Consider the following 25,209-nt stretch of genomic DNA (forward strand, 5'->3'; position numbering starts at 1 on the left):
TGCTCACTTTGAAACCATATTTTTCACTGGAATTCTCCGGCCATTGGGAAACCCCATGAGAACTGCTTTTCTCAAGTATTTACTGCTTGTTTTAAAAGTAGTTGTTAGTTCAGTGGCTTCACAGAAGTAGTTTCCATCCTTGTTTAATTTGTTTTGTTTTTGCGATTTCTATTCGTCTCCATGTATACTATTAACTTTCCTCTAAGTGTGTCTCTGCTTTATTTATTGTGTCTATCAGATTTGCTAGTGTGGCAGAAATCCCCAGGGTTAGGCTAAATGATGGAATTCATCATACGGTTGCAACACTGGATCTATGAAAATATCACCAGGTCTTGCTGGGCAGGGGAAGCATCCCTTCTCCACAAGGCATGGTCAGCTGCTGAGTGAGTGGTAGAGAATGGGCTGGAATCCAGGGCCCCCTGGCTCTCAATTCATTCCCAATGACCATTGAAATTCTACATCAAAGCATCAGTCCTTTTTTTTTTTTTTTTGACATACAGTAAACTGCATATATTTAAAACGCACAATTTGATATGTTTTTTTATCAGTAATGTATATATGGCAATCCCAATCTCCCAATTCATCCCACCCCAACCCTGCCCCCAAAGCATCAGTTCTAACTCTAGATGTAAAGAGTCTGTGAAAGTGACCACTGGCATGCCCAGCTTTCAAGTAAAAACCCAGGACAACTGTATACGTTTTAATCAGCCATTCAAAGTGGAAACTTTACAAGTGGTACTCAAGCCTGTCGTCCACATGCATAACGTATTCTTAAGTGCGTTCTCCTTGTCAACATCACTCCATCACTAGCAGCAGCATCGCCAGGACCATAAACTGAGGACTCCATAGGCAGCAGCCTTCCGAGCCCACATCACCGATCAGAGCACTGAGAGCTGTGTCCAGGGGACACTGTCCACACCTGCACCCCCAGTTCTGCCAATTACTATCTGGGTGACATGGACACAGACTCAAATTCCAGTGACTTAGTTTCTCCACCTTTTAAAACATGATAACTCCTTCGGAGAGTATTTGGAGAATGCAATGTTAGAACCTGGATAAACTGCAAAATGGTACCTAACCCATGCCAAGCAAGATGGAAACATTAGCTCTTATTACTACCCTTACTCACCCTGGTTATATAACACACTCAGGATTCTGGGCTAATTTGTGGTCAGAACTCAAAAGCAGGCAGTCAGTCTCAAAACCCCAGTTCTTTTTTTTTTTAATTGATTTTTTATCTCTATTGGATTATAATTGCTTTACAATGTTGTGTTAGTTTCTGCTGTACAACAAAGTGAGTCAGCTGTATGTATACATATACCCCCTGCCTCAGGAGCCTCCCTCCCACCCACCCCATCCCACCTGCCCCATCCCACTCCTCTAGGTCATCACAAAGCACCAAGCTGATCTCCCTGTGCTCTGCAGCTTCCTACTAGCTATCTATTTTACATATGGTAGTGTATACATGTCAATGCTACTCTCTCACTTCATCCCAATTCTTAACCTCCGTGTGATACGACATAGCCAGGAACGACCATGACAAGAAAAGACTAGGATGAGGGAATGCTAAAGGGTTGACCTTGCGTGCCCCCTCGCCAGCGTATAAAATGCTACATGTAAATCATTCACTGAAAAGAACTGCCACTAATGATGGATCTCAAACCCCAGATCCCTGGTGAGAAGAGCTGTTCCCACCCACGGAATTCCTAGGAAGGGACAGAATTCTAGACGTGTTGCACCCCCAACCAGAATCGTCAAAAGAAAAAACAATGAGAATATGTCATATTCCTGCTGTGGACCCGCCAGGTGACAATTTACTTGGAATTCGCCATTTGATAATTAATCTGCATTGCAAAAGACCTGCATTTCAAACGACGATGACCATGACAGGTCACTAAGCGTCCCCCTCTGTGGAAGGGGAATCCAGGCGCACTGCTGCTCCACGCAGCGGGGCCAGGGAAGGCTCACCCTGCTGGCCTCCACCTCGGCTCTGGCTGGTGATCAGCAACCGTTCGCTGAGTCCCAGGCTCATTCTCGGAAAACTACAAGGGGACGGCTCTGCTCGCTCCCCTGGGACATCACTCGTTCATCCCTTCATTCTGCAAATGTTGATGGGTACCTTCTATGTGTGCAGGGATACAGCAGGAAATACAAGAGAATGAGGGGAACGAAACAAAACGCGGAGACCTGTGGTTCTCCATCTTGCATGCATTAGCAAAATGATCTTGGCCACCCTGTCGCCAGTTTCTCCAGAAACTCTGACGACCTGGACTGGGCTGGGGACCGATCTATTGCTTCTAGAGAGTCAGCCCCAAGGATGGAGGCCTTGAGGAAGGTGTATGTTTTCCCACTTCCTCTGGGATAAGCACAGCCTCCCTTCGGATTCTTTTCCCCTATGTGGGCAGAAAGGCTGTCTTTAAAAACAGCAACAAAACTTGTAAAAGGTTCTACTTCAGTGTTTATGCTCTCCTCAGAAGTTTCAAGAAAGGCAAGTACAGAGGGGTCATTTGAGGTTTTGGAAAGACTTATGTTTTCCTTTAAACAGTATTTTTAGGATTCTGATGGGCACAGAATCATTTCAAGATCAGCAGTACTGAGGCACAACGAGGCTAACTTCTCTTCTTGGACCTCCACAATCTTACCCCTCTGTTCTCTCTCCCTTTCCCACAATCCTTGTGAAGGCAGAGGGCCTCCGTTCCAGCAAGGTGCCAGAGAGATTAAAAGACAGAAGCAGAACACAGAAACGTCAACTTAAACTGTAATTATTCATTAGTTTAACACTTGCGCTTATCGTGTGTTGTGTGCCTCCTAATACGTGAAACTGTATGATGGTCCTGCCTCAGTCACCTGCCCTTGGCTTGATTTTTGTCTTGCCCTGGGAGGCACTGTCCAGCTCCGTTCTGGACGGGAGGAGAAGGGTTGCTGCAGCTGCCTGCTACGGAGCAGTGGGAAGCTGACGGCAGTGGCTCTGGTCCATCAGAATGAGCCGTGCCTCCACTCCAGTTAATAGCACCCAGGATGTGATGCCCTTGGCCCCGACGGGCTCCCCTGAGCCCCGCCCCTTCCTCTCCTGTGTCTGTCTGTCTGTCTGTGTGGTTCTAGCATTCACTGTCCCCCTCACAGTCTCCCTCTCATTTTATTTCCCCATTTCCCTTCCTCCCCATGTTCCTCACAAACAGTCGTCGAGAATTATATTTCTAAGTATTGATTTTATTTATTGAGTGCAGTTTTATACCCTATGTTCTCAACTCAAAGTAAGGAAAAATGAAAAGCGATTTATTTCATTCAACACCTTTGGGCCAAAAGGCACACGCTCTGAAGTAACCCCAGTGCAAAAGTGCCATCCCGACCCTCTGTTGATTTCCCATCCTCCCCCCCCCCCCCAAGATCAGGGGTTCCTCCTCTACAGCCAATTCCAGGGTCCAATTAGAAGGCTGAGATTACAGCGATCCCACACTCTCTAACGTGTTTATGTCATGCCAAGAAGAAAGCCAGGAAATATAAGAACAAGCCTACTGGTCACGTTCACTCTAACAAACATGTGGTAAGGGCCCTGATGGACTTTATGATTAGATACAGAATATACACACTTCTGAACCATCTACTCATTTTTGTGAGTGTGTGGGTCATCTCTTTTCCCTCCATCTGCACAGGAAAAAATCTTCAAGGTAATGCTCTGTAACACCCGAACTCAAGATAGTTACGCCGAGGTTCAGAAGATACAAATCTGTGGACGTGGCCTTACGTAAACTAATGAAACTCTGTCCCTTTCCCTTTCCACTCACCTGATCCCTACCCAGGTTTCAGAATACAGCCATGTCCGCCAGATCTGAGGATCCGCGTTGTGCAGAGAGAACCCACGGAAGCCAGTAATATTGAGTACCCACCCTACACCTTCTTAACATGTCATGGGTAAGGCCCCCGCTGTGAGGATCCCAGGATGTATGTCGTTAGATTCTTCAACTAATCAGCAAGGATCAAAGGCTGATTGAGTTGGAGAGAGAGGAGATGGTTAGCAGACGCTAGTCTACAAACACTTATATAAATGTAAGAAGAGAGCACCGGCACCTCAAAGAAAAGCGACTCATGCTTTAGGCCCACGTTTCCATGTCTCCCAGGGGACACCTGCCCTGACTCCCCAGAGAACACTCTCTCAGCGCTTTCCTCCTCCTGCCCTTAGGGTGGTCCTGAGCACAGTGGGCTGGTGCTGTCCACAGAGGAATGTCTTTCCCACGCCGAGCTACACATTGCCGAGGACGGCGCCTCGTTTTCCTGGGTGCCCAGCACACGGTATGGTGCCTGCGCCACCCTCCACATGCAGCTGCCATCCGCTAAGTCGGTGGAAGTGGCCAGGAAGGCTGGAGAAGGCAAGAGTGGACCCGAAACATGAGAAAGGAGGCTGGGGCACAGCCTTGGAACAGGAACCACCGGAAGTGAAGACACAAAGTAGGGAGTGACCAGGGTGTATTCTAGAGACACCAGGGGAGCTGACAGAGTTTGTGAGCACCCATGAGAAATCCAGGGAGATTAGCAGGATGGGAAAGATTACAGATGACCCTAAAAAATTGCTTTTCAGAAGCACTACCAAACTGGGACTCAGGTAGGTACCCATAGATAGGAGAGATAGTCGCACCTGAAGCCTAGACTATGAGGATGTGCAGGCGAGAGGGATGGAGAGCTGAGGGCAGGGGATGTAAAAACACCAAGGTCAAGGTGGGAACGGTGTGAATACAAAGGAAGAAATCAATAGGTGAAGCAACAGGAAGGAAAAACAAAAATCAATGGGACCTGGTCATGGCTGGGTTGCAGGGATTAAACTAAGGAGTCCGTCAGGCAAAGCGCTGTCAGCAGCTGTTAGGGCGCCTTCAGAACAAAAGGGCTCTGAGACTCACACCATCCTACGATGGGTGGGCTGCGATCTCTTGTCCCCATGGCAAGCCAAGTTCAGTCCTGCATTTAACACTGGGCACCTTTACTCGGCCAAGGTGAGCACAGTAGCTCTGTTACTAGGTTGAGTACCGACCAGCAGGGTCTCAGGCCATCGCCCGGTGCCAGCCTTCCTCCCAGGAGGGCACAGAGTCCTCCAGGCTGCCAGCGATGCTGCTGAGTATTTCATGAGCAAGGAGGCAAACTTCTAAAGACAGAACAGAACGCTCTGGGCAAGAGGTGTGGCTTCATATTTTTTAAAGTAGCCACATATGAACAGATGACTAATAAGAAAAAAAATCAAATGGTACGCTTTAAATATATGCAGTTTATTGTATGTCAATTATATCTCAATAAAACTTTTTTAAAGGAAAAAAATAAAAACAAAGAAACAAACACAAAAAATAAAACTAAAAAATACAGTCGCTACGTATGGTTACGTATGGAGAAGACAGAAGTTCACAATAGGGGTTGGTCAAGGAAAGAATTAGAGAACCAATTGACCTGTCGGTGTAGAAAATCCCGCCAGGATCAATGAGAAGTCAGATTTATGTTAAGGAACAACATGCGGCAGCTATTTGGATGCTGAAGTATGTGACACACAGGCGCATATTGTTTGTTTTCTCTTTTTCACCTCCCACCCCTAACAATGATATTTTGGGTCCTGAACACTGAAAGTTCACCCTAAGTGCACCTGCAGTTGGGAACTGTCAGTTGCTACTAGGAACGTTCCCTCGATTTCCATGTCCCCAGGGACTATACGCTCTCTCCCTGCCGAGCCTAAGTTTGGTCTACACTGACAGCATCCCTCTTCAGGGTGATGAACTATTTCTGAGGTCCCCCTCATTGTTCATTAGCTGCCATGGAAGGAAAGGAAAAGGGTCTTAATTCATGTCCTTTTGGTCAACTCAGATTATATAATCCCTGCATCATTTTTAGCCCAAGAATCACAGGAAAGACTCAAGAGTTCAGACCAAGCAACCTTTCCACCGTGGACCACGGCTGATAAAACGTGAGCCATGTGAGAGAAGACCACATGCCCTGACTCTGACTGTGGCCTTTTTTAGGATTCTGTCCCAGGCAGTCGTCTTTCTACATTTTGCCATCCGCTTATAAATAGAAGCTGATGACAAGAAATGCTCATTTCTCCCTTTCTTTCTTGCTTGTTACCTCTGCAGTACACCCAAGACCTTGCAAAGTCTCCAGTTTGGAGACCAAGGAAACACAGGAGACACACTACAAATGAAAAACACACGGGGGATCCGTTGTGATGGTAATAGATGGACACTCCATGGCCTTGCCAGAGAGACAGATTGCATCTTCAACTCTAATTCATTTCAGTTGTGGTGAATGGTTACCCCCCCAAGCAGAAACTCTGCCCGAGTGTTCCAATATGGTATCCTGACATTCAGCCGGTAGAAGCAGCAGGGAAAGCATACTCTTTTGATGGTTATTTTTTGGGGAAAATTACTGTTCTTATTTTAGCTTCAGATAGATCATGAGTCAAAACATGCCATTTAGTAAAAATACACACACACACACACACACACACACACACAGATTCATCATAGTTCATCAATAAGGCAAAACAAGCCCAAAGCCCATTCCAGTATGCATGCATTCTCAAAGGAGTGAGATTCCCATAAAGTCTAAGAAAGGAAAGCCACCTCTTTTGCATCCTGCTAACTCCAGCCTCTTGGGGTTGGGTCCCACACAACCAGCTGATGTTGCTTAGTGACCTGGAGTATCAGGGACTAGAGTAGTTGGGTTATTTTTACAGTATTCTAAGTGCACTCTTGAGCTATGCTCAAAGCTAAAGCCCTTGTGGCTAACATTTTCTGTAACTGTTGCACTGAAGGGGGAGAGGAGAGGAGTGGGGAAATCAGTTCCTTTGACCAGGCGTACAGATGACTTCGGTGAGTTGTTGGAACCAGTCTTACTGAATTCTTTTTGGACATTGTTAGTTAGCAAAGCTAACTGTTGCACACACTGATGTAACATCTCATTTGGAGGAGGTATTTTTCCAGTTGATTTCTGCCACCATCATATAGTTTTGCTAATTCATTTTTACTAATTTAGATTCCATTTGGAGAGAGGATGAACAAAGGTTAATGTCATATAAGCTGAACATCGAAGAACTAAGTAAATAGTGAAACACAATGAAGAAGAAAGTCTGGTCCAATGAAGAGGGCATCTTCTAGTTCTTCTAAAACCTCAACACCAAACCCAAGCATCCAGGTAGAAAATAGATGGTTCACTCCCTCTGTTTACACTCATTAGAAACAGGCCAGTGAGAATCTATTTGTGTTACGTGGCTGAAGTAATGGAGTCAAGGTTTTCGGGAGGTTAAAGTGGGTTTTCTGAAACCAAAGATACGTATGAGCTGGGCCTCACCTGGCATACTGCTTCTTCTGCCCAAGACCTGCAGTGAAGCTCCCTGAGTGCCCTTTGCCCTGCTTCCGACTGGATGGTTCTCACTTCTGAGTGATGGAGGCCTCACTGAAATAGTGCATAAGTCCAGCAAACGGGGCGTGAGTTGGGCATTTCCTCCAATGGGCCCCAGCACTGGAGGCCGAGAGAGCAGCGGCCTTCCCCAGGGGCTCAATCTCAGAGGGGTGTCGCCATTCATTTTTCACCCCATGTCAGCCCTCTTCATCAGTGACCTCTGGAGAAGGCAACAAACGTCTGGAAAAATATCATGTCAGTGTATTAAAGGAAATTAAACTGGATAATGAATCTAACTAAGACACAGTCCAAAGTCTATAGCAGTTAGCTTTGCCCTGAGGAGAGGAGGGCTCCCGTTTTAGAAGAATCCATCAGTGCCTATAAAACAGGTCTTCACGTTCACTATTTCAGAAGGCAGATGACTTTGTTAACGGGTGAGGCTCTGTCTCCCTTCCCTTTCCCCCGGGAAGCAGCGTGTCAAAGAATGGGCTGTCTCCCCCGCACTGAGTAGCCTAATGTTCAGGCACTCCCTCCGCATATAGGATAAAACGCTAACCCAATTAATCTTGAATCCTAGCCAGCATCTTCGACGCCAAGGTGTCTCAACAGTGGGAAAGCCACGAGAAAAACCAATAATATCATTCAGTCCCTTTCCAAACTCATCGGGTTGCTTACCTAGCTTTCTCGCTGAATTCACTGACTGATGGGACCCTGGGAGGGGTCTCGGCAAGGCTGTCCCGCTTCCCAGCCCCCACTGTCAGTCGACTGCATCACACCGTTTATATCACAGCTCTGGGCCAGCCTGGAAACCTCTCGGGTCCCTGCAAACAGCAAGAACGGAGCTAACCCAGGGGAGATAACTTCTCATCAGCTGCTGAAACCCCACAAAGTTTCCTTCAGACGATAACTACAGATTATAGGTCAAAACTGCTTGATTCCTAATTAAAACAGATGGCAAATTCCAGCCGACAGTGAGTTTTCTCACATATTGATATATCTTCTACTAAACACTCCCTGGCTCTCCCAGCCAATCCACACACATCTATATACAGAGGCATGTGTGTCAATGTCTACACCTCGGCAGATACACACACACACACACACACACACACACACACACACTATCAGGATTTTGAAATTCATTTTCTTTCTTTATCCAAGGCTTCCTCAAAACAATAAAAGATGACCTTTGGGAGACTGCTTGTACCCAGATCTAATCATTTCTGGGTTTTTTCTTCTTCTGATCCAAGTGTTTCTACTTTCCAGAGGCCTGATCCCATCATGCTGACCTAACGTGTAGACTACCTTTACCCTGTGTTTTTTTAATTGGCAAACAATATAACGACACTGCAACTCCCTCCACCCAAGCCAGAAAACAGAAGGGAAAATAAACCTCCCCAAAGGCACCATCTCAGCACCACAATGATGACCATTTTTGTTCATTTTCTTCTAGTACAATTTGGTAGATTGCTTTCTTTCACTTAACATTATTTCATAAGCGTTTTCCTCTGATACTAAATAATCTTTACAATTATCATTTTAATGGCCTCACCGAGTGAATGTACACCATGATTTACTTAACCGTTTACCTATTGTTAGGCATTTAGTTGCTGCCATTTTTCACTCCTTTAAGCTGGAATGAACACTTTTATATAAGCTATTAATTTAAAGCAGCATGCAGAGATGACTCTTCATCACTAATCTAAAAATACAGGGTTTATATATTTACAACTCACATTTGATTATGAAATTTAATTTGAGGGTAATTAAGACATTTATATTCCAAACAGCTCCTCAACACCGAGCTCTCCCCAAGCCAGCCAGGCACAACCATGACTTGCCGTTTCCACCTCAAGACAGCACAGTCCAACGAATTCTAAAACACAGTTTTCTTATGAAAAATAAACTTTCTGGACTCCTGCTGCTTCAGAGCCAAGAGACTAACTCCAAGAGTCCATGGTTCTCTGGGGTGACCCAGCCAAGGCAAGCCATCGGTGAAAATGCCATTTTGGTGTCATACTCAGTCCAGTACTCAAGGCAAGCCTTGTGGAGTCTTTGCTCCAGGACCAGGTATTCATATGTCTCTGCGTAACCTGCACCCAGATACTTTGTGGCAAACGGCCACGGAAATTGCTCACATGAGTTCCAGCTCTTTGATGCTCTAGGGGGTTTATCATCGGTCACTTCCGGTTACAGATGTCCCCAGGCAGGAGTAGTCATTTAATGCATGCGACTTAAAGGGATGCACTGGCAGTGTGATTCTGAGCAGGTTTTGCAAAAATTCTTGTGCTTCAGTTTCACCATCTGCAGCTTGAGGATAACAGCAGTACTTCCCCTGTGAGGCTGTCATGAGGGTCAAGGAGAAAACACAGGTGAAAAGCATAGGAGAGTGCTGGCAGTTGGTTAGGACACAGAAACAGGGGACATATGGACTGAATGTTGAGGTTACACTGTAAGATGTACATGAACGAATGCATGAAGGAACGATGAAAAATGAATGTGCCAGGAAGTTCCACTTGTCTCGGGAACTCTCATCTTAGAGAATGTCCAATTTTCTTTCATGACACAATCATTTTCTTTCTTTGTTCTCTGTTCAAATTTTATCGAGGTATAGTTGATTCACAATGTTGTGTTAATGTCTTCTGTCCAGCAGAGTGACTCAGTTACACACATATATATTCTTTTTCATATGCTTTTCCATGGTGGTTTATCACAGGATGTTGAATATAGTTCATGTGCTATACAGTAGGACCCTGTTGGTTATCCATCCCATATACAATAGTCTGTCTCCGCTATTCCCAAACTTCCGTACAAAATCATATTTTTAGTGGTAATCACTTTAAACCCAATCCCCCCAGTAAACAGTAAACACCCTGGAAAGATGTGCCCAACTTAATATGAAAGTGATTATTAATGTCCAGGAAAATTCCATTGTGAAGCTTTAGAAAATATCATCCAGTCATTGGTAGAACTCATAAACTCATCTGAAGGCAAAATAAGTCATCCGCAAAATGCCTTGGTGTCTTTACTATCAGTGAAATTCGGACAACTCCATTTCTATTACTCAAAAAAAAAAAAAACCAGCAACAACAAACTAATCTTATTTTATCACCATCATTTCTACTAATAAGGAAATGACTTTTATATACTTTGCAACTCCCTGTGAAACAGAGAGGAGCTCAGGAGTTTACTATTATTATTATTATTATTATTATTATTATTATTATTATTATTTTGCCACTGGCAATTAATTCTTCTGATTTGTTTTATTAGTTTGATGGTTGGGTCCAAGACTCAGGATATCTTTCCAAACCAGTGACTGATGTAAAAAAATTATTTCACTGCAGTTCTTGGCAAATCGTGATGATGAATTGCATGGTAGGACGAACTTATTCAGACACAGTTTTCAGTAGTGGCAGAAAAAAGGCTGAAAAATTACTAGTAAATTGCTTTTTGTAAAAATGCTCTCTCTTTCAAATTTTCCCTAGTATGAAGGTCTTCTGCAGAATGATAGCACAGTACATTCTGACATACCTGGGCAACAGAGACGTGAAAGAATGAATACGAGATAAGAGTGAGGGTTAGGATTTCATTTCCTTATTATCCCCACTGCCCCCATACCCTCCTCCACACGCAGTGCCTTGTGTGCATCTTTTTAAGCTTGTGGGATAGGTATCTCTTAACCATATATATTATCTACCCTTAGCAGGCATGCTCTGTCCCCACCACCCATAATCTAGTTCAGTCTGTACCTCTCCCTTTTCCTTCTCTCCAAAACTGCCTAGTTTTTCGAGTTTCAAAGGACAAAGGTCTCCAGATATCCTCAGTACCCAGTTAGAGCACCAAAGACCAAAGAAGCTTGTTCTCAGTCTTCTCCAGACTACCCTCAGGCTGTGATTGTTTCGGGTTGATTCTTTTGTCAAAGGATACACAGGCTGCAGTGGGGTGAGGACTCGCCTCGATGTTGGCTCAGCACAAAGCTGGATCTTCTCCAGATTGGAGCTTCAGAGCTGGCACTCTGCAGACCTCCTGCCCCGCCGGGAGGTGAGACACTGCCATCCCCTTCTTGGTCTCTCACGTGGCTTTCCACCCCAGCCGTATCTTCAGGACACACGCTAGCCACCCAAGGTTACAGGTCTAATGCAGTGGTTCTCAGCTGGGGATGGTTATACCCCCACCCCCCAGGGCCATTTGTCTGGAGACACTTCTGGCTGTCACTTTGGGGAGGAAGTGCTACTGATATCCAGTGGAGAGAAGCCAAGATGCTAATCAACATTCCACACTGCCTAGGAGAGTCCCCACCGCTAAGGATAACCCAGCCTGTAACGCCAGGAGTGCCAAGGCCAGGAAACCCTGTGTGCTCGAAACCAGACGCTACAGGGATTAGTTCTGATGTCCTCTCCCGTGATTCCCAGCTCACTGTTCAGGGCGTAACTGATGAAGCGTTTGCATCTTCCCTAACCCTTTCCTTCAGTAACACCAGTGAAGTCCTGGACCACCAGTGCCGTGCTGGCCTAAGATGTCAATGTAACGGAGCCCCCAGACTCTGAGGGGGCAGTTCCATTAACTCACTCTAGATGGGCTCCTGGCTTCTCCTCTCTTCCCCTTCTCCGAAACCACCACCCCCGCTGGCCTGCAGTTCTAACTCAGTAAGGACTAGGGCTGTGGGGAAGTGTCCTGCCTCTCTGTTTGTTGGACACCTGAGGTATGAGAAACAGCGTGGACTCGGGGATCAAGTAGATCAGGAACCTGCCTATATGTCTTATTGATACTTGCTGTGTGATGATGAATAAGTGTCATAACCTCTCTGAACCCCCGTTTCCTCCTTGAAACGGGGCGTGTGGCACGGAAGGTACTAGGTATGGCCCTCGTCTATCAGCAGGGCTCCTGGTGGCCCACACGCCCTGACTCCCCAGGCGGCAGCCACGTGATCACAGTGCCCGTGGCATTTCACGGAAGCACTCTGGGAGGGGCAGGGTGGCCTGAGCCTGTTCTTGTTCTCCTCTCACCGGCTCCTGTCAGTGATCCTGCCTCTCAGGGCACCTTGCTTGGACGCCAGAGGCCTGCACAGCCTAGATTCCTCCCATCTGACTGTTTTCTTCTCGAACACAGGGGGAGAAAAGCGAACGCTAACTCACAAACAGCATACTTAACTATATTTTCTTGCTTTCAGTTCAACCCTCAAGAAAGTTCTTCCATGTGCAATAAACAGCTGTGAATCTGCCTAATAAAGTGAAGGCATTTTACCCACTGGTATTCCCCCAGAGCAATCATTGGCCACCTGCATCTTTTTAGTTGCATTTAATAATTCAGCCCAAGATGAATTTGCATGATTAACATAAAGCCTTGTGATTTTATTTTCTTTCAGGATTTAAATCCTGAAACAACCACCATTGTGTTCATTTTCAGAGGTTGTGATCAAAACACAGAACTTGATTCTAGAATGAATAATTTCTTTAAAAAAAAACAGTATTTTCAAATACCACTCTCCACAGAATCAAAGAAAAGAGTTGCTAACACAGACTTTGTAGATGAAGGGAAACCCATGTCCTTTCTATGGCTACTGTTAACCCACTAGAAGCAAGCATCACTGCAGAGATTTTTTTCCCTTATGGTTTTCCCAGAAAGTAGCACGGCTCACTACCCATCCCATGGCATCCAGAATGGCCACCATAAATAGATGTAGTTCAGTTCCTCGTTGGAGGGCTCTCCACATATATCCGCTCAGGAGCTAGAATCCCCAAGAAGTCTTTAAGAGAAAATAGCAAATCTCTCAGATTCCAATAATAGATTAATCACGTCATCCTCAAAAAAGTGGTAAAAACCCAAACCAAATAAGTTGCATTTGGAAAGGCATCTGCCTGTGAAGTGGAGACGTGCGTGTAAAACGGCAATTTGCAAAGCAGAAGACGCCGCGTCGTCGGGTTTCTTGATGAATATAGTAAAACAGGTTTGTCTAATGGGGAAACATGCCTCACTACGAAAAGAAAAACGAGCGTATCCCACATGGAGAAGGAAGCAGGCTTTAATATCTGAGAAACATTTCAAGCTGTGCCTGCCAGCCATTCTCCGCCTGATTTTCCTTAACACAAAGGCCGACCTCACCTGTTTAAAGGTAATTAGTGAGCAGGCAGCAGTCGCTCCGGCCCCGAGTTTGTGCTGCCCGTGTTCACGTGTGTGTTTGTCCCCCTGACACATCTGTTGCTGTCTCCGCCTGCAGGAATCATGGTCAGTAAGGAACCCAGCAAATGCGCACTCACGACGTCGGCGAGTGAAGTGGAGCCCGCCGCCTGCCTGGCCCTGGAGATGAAATACGCCCTGGATCCCAACCGGCAGATTAAGAAGCGCAATAAGGCCCTGCAGGTGCGGTTTAAGGATATCTGCGAGGCGCAGAACGAGCAGAGGGACACGCAGCTCTCCTCGGGACAGCCGGGCGACAAGCGGGAGGCCAAGCCCGCGTCCTACAGGGCCGCCTACCGCAAATACATGACCGTGCCCGCTCGGAGGTCCATCCCCAACGTCACCAAGAGCACAGGCGTGCAGACCTCGCCGGACCTTAAGAAGTGTTACCAGACTTTCCCTCTGGACCGCAAGAAAGGGACTCTCAAAGGCATCCCAGGCGCGGATGCCTTTAAAAGTCAGAACAATGGGTTTGTAATTGATGCGAAAGAGAAGAGTGAGGAAGGGCCTGGGGAAGAGGCCCGGCCGTGGGGCGCGGGCCGGGTTCAGAAGACCGCGGCCTTGGTTTTCCACTCCGACGAGCACGTGAACGCGCTGGACCAGCCGGCTGGGGTCAACTGCGCAGAGCCGTGCAAAACCCCCGACCTGCCCCGCTGCCGAGATGCTCCGCCGCAGAACTCCACTCGGCCTCCCGCCCAAGAGCCCGATTACCAGCTGCACGGGAAAGCAAAGCACGACCGGGCCACCCCGGAAGCCGAGGAGCCCGCTCCATCGGCCCACGGGAGGGTGTTTAAGACGGAGGTGGCCACCGTCTACGCACCTGCCCCCGGCGCTAGGGCCCCCGAGCTGGCCTTGTCGAACTCCGCCCCCTCGAGCGAGTGGTCCCTCTGCCCCGCAGCCGACCAGGAGCGGAGGAGGGCCGCGCAGGCCAACGGGCTCCAGGCCCCGCCCGGCGCCGCCCTGGCCTGCTCGCCGCCGATGCAGTGCCTGTCCCCTGAATGTAGTGAAGCGTCCCTGCAGACTCAGGCCCCGCCGGGGCAGGAGCACCAGCCTTGTCCGACAGCACTCGCTGTGGGTGAAGAATGCCAACAAATCGTGCCTCATACGGAAGTGGTCGACCTGAAAGCACAGCTTCAGATGATGGAGAACTTGATCAGCTCAAGCCAAGAAACCATCAAAGTGCTCTTGGGGGTCATCCAGGAGCTGGAGAAAGGAGAGGCCCATCGGGAAGGGTATGTATGTTCGTGCCTTTCTTATGAATGCCCTGCAGGCGCGTCACCCTCGGGGGCCATCAGTCACCCCCAAAGCCCAAAGCCCTAATGAGACTGAAGCCAGCATGTCTGAGAACAGGCTATGGTCTGAGGATAGAGCACGTTCAGAGGGGTCCCAGATTACTCAATGATGCTAGACCTCATTCGTCCTCACCTGCGGGACTGACCTGTTGGTTAGCACTCCTGTGCCTGGCCTGGAATTCAGTACCTATATTTTAAATGAATTGACAGATCTTTCCTTTTTATCTGCCAAGGCTAAAGATTTATGGTACTGATGAAGTGTAACAGGCATGCCACTCCAAAACAGCTAATCTAAATAAGAAGCTACCTGCCTCTTAGGAATCATATTATGGAAAAGAAATTTGGACGGCATTTTGAAAAGTAAATGTTGACTCCCTTATGCGAAATAATTAGAATAACATTGATATTCAGGACTGTACGAGGTTTTATTATTTTATACAACAGACAATATGTCTGTTTGTTTTTTCCTTACTTGGAACTCATAGAAGCAATGCCCATCCTTAGACAGATCCTATCTGTATATGATTAGGAGAGAGATGCCTTTCTCCACGAGTTGCCCTGTGTGTCCAGATGGGCGGTAGAGAGAATGATAACAGCCAGGACTGTCTGCCATTGCTAACAGATGCTGAACTTCATTCCCCATCTTTTGAACTTGAAATTACGCAGCAGCAAATTTAACAATAAACGACCTAAAGACAGGACGTTAGTCTTGAGCCCTGTAGCTAGGACAGCCAGGCAGTGTGCTAGGCTGATACGAAACAGCCAGCGCTACTCTGCTTCTGTGCTTCTCGAAACAGTGTCACAGCCCAATGGCTTTGTCTAGACGGCCAGACCGTCTCTTTCCTGTTCCCCCGTGAAACTGTCTGGATTCCTCCAGCCCGTGTTTTGGGGGTGGCATCTGAAGCAGTGCCCTGTTGCCTCATGAGATTAGCACCCTTCACCCTATGGGCTCCTACCCCTGGTTAGGTGAGCTGGCAACCAGCAGGAAGATAAATCAGGAAATGCACTGTCAGGGCGGCAGACCACCCCGTGCACAGGATTGCTGAGGCTGAGTTACACTGTATTTGCATATTGCAAACAAAGGGGAGGAAACAACCTCTCTGATCTTAAGGCCTGGCCCCAGAGGGCAAGGTGCCTGATGCAGATCTTGCCAGTGGCATCTGGCTCCTCCAGCTTAGTGCAGGTGGCCCATCCCCAAACGGAGTTAACTCTCAATAACCCCCACCTCCTGCAACCTAACATTGTTTGCAGCCGACAGTATTAAGCAAAACGAGTTGCTAGCCAATCATATGCTAATCCAACAGTAGATTAACAGTAACCTATCATTACAGAATGTGTTCAAAAGCTTTCTTAAATTTTGGGTTTACATCTCCATTTCCATCCCATTTTGATCATTTAGACTTGAATAAATACATAACCAAAAGCAACACAGTAAGGTGGGTCTATAGGGGTTTGTGATCAGTAGACCACCCCCACGGAAACATGAAGAGCCCAAACAGGGACTGATACTGACTTCAGTATAGCTGGTAGTGACTTAAACCAGAGTAATATAGAACGATACCAACATTACCAGATGAGAAATAAAATTCAACAAATGATATAAAACCAAATGCACATGCTAAGTAGCGTGCATCTCATGGGGGTGTGTGCCAGGGTAAACACCTGCGCAGACTGAACATCCACAAACACCCCATGAAAGGAGGACCATGTTCTACAAGGAGGCCCCTTCTATTAGAACAAGGGCAGAAACTTGTTTTAAATGGGATCCTCTGAGTTCTCTGAGACTGTATCAGTCTACAAAGTGGTTCTGAGTTTATTAAGACATGTCTGGGTGGCAATTCTGGCTCTGAGGACTTGGGCAAGGGCTGCACCTCTCTGTGCCTCATTGCTTCGCCTGTAAGTTAGAGCTCATCACCCGTCCTGCAGAGGGAGGGTGAGGAAGACGGGGGCGTGACCTTCTGTTGCTTGGAGCCCAGCGCCAGGTGCATCTGAATAGGCTGGTGTCTGCTGGTGGCGTAAGGGTTGCCTTGCTGGTCAGGGGTGTTGGGGTGTGGGGAACACTTTGTGGCCCCATGTCTAAATCCAGAGTGATGGATGCACCTTTACTCTCTCAGCACACAGGCTGCCACCCAGTGGGGTGCCTGCAAGCCCTGAGCTGCCCTGTCCAATACAGTCGTCACATATGGCTACTGAAATTCAAACGCGAATTAATTACAATGGAAAATTCCGTTCTTCAGTCACATCAGCAACATTGCAGGTGCCTGAGAGCCACACGTGGCGACTGGCTCCTACACAAGACAGAGAACATTTCTATCATCACAAAAAGGCCTTCGCCCCAGTATCCCCCAAACAAGGGGCAGTGCCTGATCCTAACCATTTGGGGAGTGGGCATCTTAGAACAAGGCAAAGAATGACTTGACTTAGAAATCAGTCTCTAGGTCAGCTGTTGTCTGCACAGGACGAGTTCACGGTGCAAAGGCAGGACCATATCCAGGTGAAACCCCACATCTGCTCCTAATAATCTTCATGTCCTCCTCCCCCTCTGAGCTCTCTGGACTCAGATAACAGCCAGTCAAGTGGTGTCAAGTTCCAAGGCCACCTTGAAGGTGACCCCTCTTGCTTAATGCCCAGGGTCATTAATTTGCCCAGAATTCAAATTTCCACCACTCTTTTCCACGTCAGAATATAGGAGAAGGCAGCAGCCTCAGAGGCAGGCAGGTAAGCAGCAGGCTCCTCCTCCATCCCTTCCTCCGGAGTCTGGGTCCAGCACAGGTGGGGAGAGGGGGTGAGGTGTGCTGGTACATTGTTAACAACTGGCTCTCGAGGGAGGGGGAGTGGCATTGGCTGATTTCCATGGTGTAAATACTGCTATCGTGGCCAGTATCAACCAGCTCACAAAATCCTCAAAATTTAACCTTGTGCTCCTCTGAGCCCGGGACCAATGCCCTGAAGGGCATGTACCAGGACAGTTGCTTTCAAGGAGGGATTCACAGGGTTTATTTTCCGTACTCCATCTGAGCTAGAAAATAGGAGTTCTAGTAGAATGAGGAATTCACAGGACTTACTTTACATACTCAATCGAAGCCAAGAAATGTTATCTTAATATCATTGCATCTCATGGTAGAAAATAGGAAAACTCGCTCTACTTTAGGTAGATTATTACACAGTCATTATGGAACAGGCCAAGGAAATTCATGACCAAGTGAAAATACTGGAAAACACTCCACGTCATCACCCGTGGAGGATGCAGAACCTGAGCACAATCTATTTCTCTCCCCGCCCTTCACCCCCAAATTAGCTTGGAAGGGCCTGCTTGGTTCAGAAATTTACCTTCAGTAAGAGGAGTCTCAGTGAGGGAAGCCATTCTGTGTGCACTTGACTTAGAAATCCATCTAAGAGCTCACGACTTTGAAACCAAGTGACACATTTTGCCCCCAAATCCCCACTGCCCTGCAGGTTTAGCCAGGCCTGGCGAGGCCTCAGGCTTCCTCTTGTGGGTGGTGTTAGGACTGAGAAGGAAGACGGTGTTGCTGAACTTGGCTAGTGTGGCCACGCGCAAATCGTATTGAATGTGTAACTTGAACAGAACTTCTTTCCATTGTTGAGTTTGTTTATGCAAAGTCACTATTGAGTTTGTACAAACTGCATTACCGAGTTTGCCAGGCAAGCTCTCTGCAGTAGTTCATACTCTGTGCATAGAAATTTCTATATCACCAACCAGGACCATTTTCAGTAGCTTCCCATTTATGTTTCAGAAGAGACTCTTTCATTATTCTCGCTTGCTTATACAGATTTCTGAAAGGCCTCAGCAGAGAAAGTTTTCAGTTTAGGCAAGTTAATCTCAGCGAGCTTCAATTTCATCTTCTATTAAACAGGGATGCTAGAAGCTTAAAGATGTTATCTGCCTTAGCAATAACCAACACACAGTGGGCACTGAGAAAAAGACCTCTCCTAACATGAGCATTTCAGTGGGATGCATTCTGTAAGTGGGTGGATGTACCGAAAGTGCTCAGAAGCATGCCTTTTTAGTCCCTTGTAACATGTCCGGGCGATTCGCTAAAATCGCTCCCTTTGTGCAGTGCAGGCAGCTTTGATCCCCCTGTTGGCATAAATACCAGGAATGACCCTGCTTATTTCAAAGCTCTCGGCATTATTCCTGTCTCTTCCCAGGAAGTTCAGGGTCACACCGGCTATCTAAATGAGCCGCACATATGGTCGCTGGAGGCTGAGAACCGGGCAAACACGGCACTGAGTTTGGAAACCCAACCAATGTTTGTAACAGTCGTAATTCCCCAGAGCAGCTATGCATTGCTGGGCAGGTGACCCTCCGACCCACTCAGCTCAGGGCCTGCACCCTGACCAGCCACCTCGGCAGGGAGAGGCTGCTTACTTCTAAGATGCTGGCACCCCACACATTTAGTGCCTTGAGGGGTTCACTGGCTGGTGACAACCTAATGATACTCTGCTCTTCAGAGGAGATGTACAAACAACACGAGAAGCTTTATCAAGCAAGAGGGCAGGATGTGTCGTTGCCCAGAGTGAGACAGGTTCTTTCATTGGTCAGGTCTCTCCCAGCAATGGCCAGGTGTTACCTGCAGGCTTGGGTGTGTGGGGAGGAGGACGGAGCAGCCGAACCCAGGCCCCTCCAGGCCCTTACATGTGACCAACAGGCAGACATGAAATCATGAAGCTGCGGGGGCTCTGTACAGAGTCAGAGCAGATATGAGGCCAGCACGTAAGAGGAGAAAATCCTACATAACCAGCCAGCCCATGGAGCCTGGCAGCTTGCAGGAAGGGTTGTAAATGCAGTGATTCAGTCTCCCAGTCATGGGGTCCTATTCAGCCTCACTGGGAAAGGGATTTCTCCATGGCGGGAGGACCCGTTCTTCTGAGTCCAGGACACACGGCAACAGGAGAGGGAAGACTAGGCAAGGGAATCGCCCTGAGCTCAGGGCCCTTTGAGGGCAGGCTCTCAGAGGCGCTGCAGGCAGAGGAGATGGGAATAAAGATCTGCGGGACGGCCCAGCGTGGAATCCTGTAGTCACGTTGGCTCAACTTTGTTTTCCCTTTGAATCACCGACAAAAGAGGAGCAGCCACGGAATGGGTGAGGATGTGTGTGTGGTAGGTACATTTAGAGATAAGGACCTAGGCCTACAGGACCTATGTTTATTGGAATACTTCAGGGTCAGCGTCCAATGTAGCAGATGTCAGCAGACTTTTTCTGCAAAGGGCCAGATAGTGACTGTTTTAGCCTTTGAGGGCCGTGCAGTCTCTACTCAGATGGTTCGGATCTGCTACTACATCATGGACATGGCTATTGTCATGGTCCTATGAAACTTCACAGAAACAGGCATTAGCCAGACCTTGGCCAGTTTGCCAGCTCCTGCGACATGGTCTTGTAAATGTAGTAACCATAGTTACTCAGCTAGACACCAGGTCACAACATGGGTGCAGGGCGGTCCCAGGTGTGACTGCCCTACAGACAGGTGTGTCCCTCATTCACAGGTTCAGAAGGCTTCTCAGAGTCTCCAAAGTGTTGGGCAGTGTGTCAGGCGGGGGGCAGGGAAGGAGGAGGGTACAAGTCAAAGAACTCAGGCCCTCCTCTGAAGAGTTCACAGGTCACTGACACTCCATCTGTGCACTTAACTGTTCATCAGCCCATAAAACCATCAGGATTCTGCTGGGGAGGTGTGTGTGCATGTATATTATACACATACCTATAATTTATATGTATATACATACATGATGTGAAAAAGGTCTCTCTCCCACCAGCAGCAATAAGAGGTCATCACAACACCTATTTATATGATGTGACTTGCTTTTACCTAGATGTTGACGCTACATGGACAGAAATTACATCCTCGCTTTACCTTATGTCCTTATATTGACAAATCACTCAGCACCAGGCACTCTTCAGAGGCACCTGTCAGGGGATGAGAAATCTCTCCGAATTTTCTCTAATTATCCATGCCCAAACAGAATAAATACTGCATCGCAATTACAGAGGGAAGCATAAGGGGACAATTTAATTTGTTTAAGTCACAGAGCAGATAGAACCCAAAGGAAAATCAAGCGTCACTGCGGCAGCCAGGCAGCAGCCTGGAATCACCGAGGTCCCAGCGGAAGGCATGGGAGCCCCACCCCCACCCCAAGCCCGGGGGGACGCCGCGCAGAGTTAGGGAAACCCATCACCCATTGGCTGTGCACCCTCTAGAAGGAGACTGGGTTGCTCTTGCCCAAACCCACCCCATTGATTGAGATCAAAGTCTTCCACCCGGTTAGCTGGAATGGCCAGATGTCAAAGAGGGGAGGTGGGTGCCTCTGCAGTCCTGCCAGGCATCCTGGCGGATGTCTCCGGAATGTTGAGCACTGCCTTCCCAGGCGTGGGCCCAGCAGCGCGTCCCAGAAAAGAGGGCGTGTGAGCCGCAAAGGGAGAGCAGGGCTCAGCTAGCAGCAAGCTCAGAAACAAAAAGGTCCTCCTCCTGCCACATGCACTCCTGTCCCTCTGCGCTCCCTATTTGAATGGGATGGAAATGTCAGCACTTCATTTTCTAATGTTCTTGATAAATCAGTTTCAGTGTCTGTGCCCATTTGTTGCAACCCAAAACATTTAAAAACATGCCAGCCAGCGGACTGAGGTTCCCTCCTGTTCATGCGGCTTTTCCATTTTCCAGAAATGACCAGAGCTCTGCAGCCAACCGGTCCTGAGCTGGCAACTTTGCCCCAGCCCTCCCTGCCCTAGGGGACGGCTTATTAACCTCTCCAGCCTCAGCTTCTGACTGTGAAAGAGAGCTAAGAACACGGGCTTCCTAGGCTTCCTTGGGAGATTAAATAAAATGTCATGTCGAGGACGAGGCTCTCAGCCCAGGGCTGTGTGTGCAAAGTTAACTCCTTTCAAGTTACTCTGTTGCTGAGAAGCAGTCTTCCAGGTGCTAAATGCAAGGAAGTGATGCAAGGGTGCAGGCATGAGCACTTTCAGAGAGATTTTCTTGCTTTACTCTATAGGCGGGTTTATTTCCAAGGATTAGGAGGGGCTGAGGATTACAGAATGGAGACATCAAGCTTTGTACCTGTTTTCAGAGAAATTTACAAGGCAGGGTTGTTTGGTGTCACGGACAAGGCAGCTGATGTGGAGTCAGGACACATGGGTTTGTTCCCAGCTCATCCAAGCCTCGCCCCCCTGAGCCCCACGTTCCCACATGAAAGGAGGTCAGTCCACATGAAAGGAGGACAGTCCACATGAGCAAGGGACCTCAAGGGTCCTTTCAGATCTAAGAACAAATTCTCCAGAGATGTCCAAGAACGTCTTAATTTCAGCCACTGCTGTAAATACATACAGAAGTTAAGAGAGAGAGAGCAACACAGCCCCTTCTACGGATGTCGGTTAATAAATGCGGATAGTGGTCCCACTACTAGATTTTCTTTCTCCTCCTGATACTTCATTCATCCCTTATCTCTTCCACTGCTGCACATGCTGGAACTGGCCTCTGTCCTGCTGGCTTGCAATCCTTTGAATAGTTTTCAGGGAACCCCCCCCTTTTTTTCTTTTATAACTAATGGCCTTTATATATTTGTGATAAAATATTCAAGTTCTAAAGTCCAAGTATAAGTCATCATGTTTTATGATTTTGAAATAGAAGCACACATCGTATTCTCTTCTAGCATTTTCTTCATTTAATACACAGGGCTGCGCTGAGTCTTTTCTATAGCTTAAATTTATATAACGTTGCAAATACTGTTTTTAAGTTCTTAAACAATAATAAGGCTTTCCATCCTTAATATGAAAAATGAAGCACATATACTTGGGAGAATATAAAACAGGTTCCAAATTCTTGCTGTGGGCTTCATGTAGGTATCACACATACTTGAAAATGTAATTTAAATAATCTTCCTGTGCAGAATGCCAAAAGAGATTTCAAATACCTCCCTAGCCTTTTAAGTTGGTAGGTGAATAAAAGCCTCACCACTGAGCCACTAGGCAATTCAGACATCCCATTTGTAGTTAAAATGAGCAATTCAAGGCATGACATGAACGTTTATGGAATTTATGGATTTGTGCCCCAGAATTCGGATTAAAAAAAAAGAGAGAGAGAGGAAATGCAAGTTCTACTTTTCAAATACTTTTTTTTTTTTTTTAAATCCCATGCAATTTCTGCTAAACTATGCAAAAATGGTTTGAGCGCTACTTCCCATTGGCTCTGGGGGACAGTTCCGGTGAAATGTGTGTCTCTGGGCCCAGTACCAGCAAAGCTCATCCATTCTGAGCACCTACAATAGGGTGGCCATTCTCCATTGTCTTATTTAATCCCCACAATAACACTGTGAAGTAGGAATTGTTTCCACCAGGAAACTAAAGCTTGGATATGTTAAGTAACATTGCCAAGGGCCAAAGACTGGTGAGAAATAGGAAAGACAAAACTCACACTGAGACCCATCAGGCCCCAGCAGCATCTTCTTCCCTCCTCTGAAAATGGGAACCCTGGATGTCTGCGCAGATCTGAAAAGCAGACATTTTTGTTGCTCCTGCCAATTCTGGGTTCTTCCTTTTACTTGAACGGATCAAGAGGCTCCTGCACGCAGACCTGATAAGGTCCGTGTGCATTGCTGTTCTGGAGAAAGCATACTTCTAACGCTGGAGGGAGCAGAAGGCACCTTGGAAGGGATACCAGTAATAAAGTATGTTTCTAAGGGTTCCTAATCCTTAAGAGGAATCCCCTCTGTGAGGAAGCTTCAGAAAAATCAAAGTCATTGATCTGGAAGCCCAGGGACCAGCATCCATCCATGAGCCACCTTCCTGGGGAAACCACAACAAAGCTTTCACCCACCGCCTGTATCCTAAGTAGTTCATCAGGTGACCATCAAGAGCCACCTCCCCCCCAAATACAATTTATGTCCACATTCATGGGAGCAAACGCTGAAGGAAAGTTTTCAATGCACCATAGAAACAAGCAAACTTGTGTTTTAAAAGTCAGATCTGAATGCACAATTATGAGAAATGAGTTCCTCTAGGTAAAGAAGGTCAAAAATGGGCCTGTTTTGACCCAAAATGGAGTCAGATTTTTTTTTGTCAGTATCTCACTGGTTACAGCACTAGACTAGCTCCCGAGATAAAAGTCTCATAATTGGACATCAAGAATGTTATACATGCTGACACCAACATATGAAGATTTTAATCTTCAGCTACAAGAGCTCTGAAGCATTTGTTTAAAAAAAATGAGTGCAATGTCAAGCTTCTGAAACAAAGCACAAAAGCTTCACGGAGAAGAAGTTTTGATTTAAAATTGTTAACTAATGTGCTCTAAAAAAATACATCAAAAGAAATGATACATCAAAGATTAAAAGCTTTGTGGTTATTTACCATCAGAACCACTGCCCAACGCACATCCTTAATGCTTTCAAATTAAAACCACTGTAAGATGGTAAGTGACTGCACTATAGCTGGAGAGAAATGGCAGCTCAGAAGGAAGATTTGTTTTCACACAGGATACTCACATTCCTGTTTTCATTCTACCTTGGTAGCCAGTGCCACCAAAATTCATTTTCATTCATTTTCAATAAATTACAGCTTTCGCGTTCTCTCTCCTCCAGGAAACAAGGTGATCAACTCAGCTTCAGCTCCGCCCTGAAAAGCTGTTTCCTTAATTATGGTCCTCATTTTGCAACTTTGCATCTCCATGATTTCAGAAGCATATGAAAGAACATGTAAGCTCTGCCCTATGTGTAATATAACCGGGCAGTTCTACGTGCCAGATGATTACTGTCCGCCCCAATTTTTACATATTATGATTTTATATTATGGAAATAGGATTAGAAAACACTAAAGGAAAAAGTCCTGCCCTAATAATAGTGTTCATCTCCGTGTCTGTCTCTATCCAAATCTGCACGTGTTTCTGACAGTAATAATAATGACGGTGCAATAAGTAGGAACACATCCCCTCTTCTTCATCATGCGCGGCCCCGTGGAAAGGGAAGGGAGGAGAGAGCTGGGCAGGGCCCAGGGAGAGGCAGGGACAATGAGACACGATGCCGGAGGAGAGGCAGGCGGCTCCTGCCAGCATCCTGGGGACGAGAGGCCACATGGCCTGGACTCTTCACACTGGCGGCTGTGCTGCACCACTCGCCACTTTTATAGTTTCCCTGTAATTCTTTGTAATGAACACAAGCACTAAAAGCTTCCCTACCAGCCAGAGCCTCCCCAGAATTACAGAGTCACCATATCTGGGGAGGGGCTGGGCTAGTACAAGTTAATTTGTCCACAGTATCTAAAGAAAGTCACCGAGTTCATTATTAATAGGGTGTTTCTCACTGAAACTTGTTCACCAGGATTGCTTCTGGGATGAAAATATGACATTTCCTGGGGTCAGG

At 46.9% G+C, this 25,209-nt stretch overlaps 2 protein-coding genes across 5 annotated transcripts in view; one reads left to right on the plus strand and one right to left on the minus strand.

Annotated features, from left to right (window-relative positions):
* The window catches only part of DOCK1 (dedicator of cytokinesis 1), a 520,609-nt gene that overhangs the window by 262,719 nt on the left and 232,681 nt on the right, over positions 1 to 25,209 (minus strand). The gene's annotated exons all lie outside the window — the stretch shown is intronic.
* The window catches only part of INSYN2A (inhibitory synaptic factor 2A), a 36,593-nt gene continuing 24,980 nt past the window's right edge, over positions 13,597 to 25,209 (plus strand). The window contains exon 1 of the mRNA XM_057736109.1: positions 13,597 to 14,783. Coding sequence (XP_057592092.1) covers positions 13,597 to 14,783 — 1,187 coding nt within the window. The remainder of the gene's footprint in view (positions 14,784 to 25,209) is intronic.

The sequence above is a fragment of the Hippopotamus amphibius genome, chromosome 5 (genome assembly GCF_030028045.1).
Source record: "Hippopotamus amphibius kiboko isolate mHipAmp2 chromosome 5, mHipAmp2.hap2, whole genome shotgun sequence".
NCBI lineage: Eukaryota > Metazoa > Chordata > Mammalia > Artiodactyla > Hippopotamidae > Hippopotamus > Hippopotamus amphibius.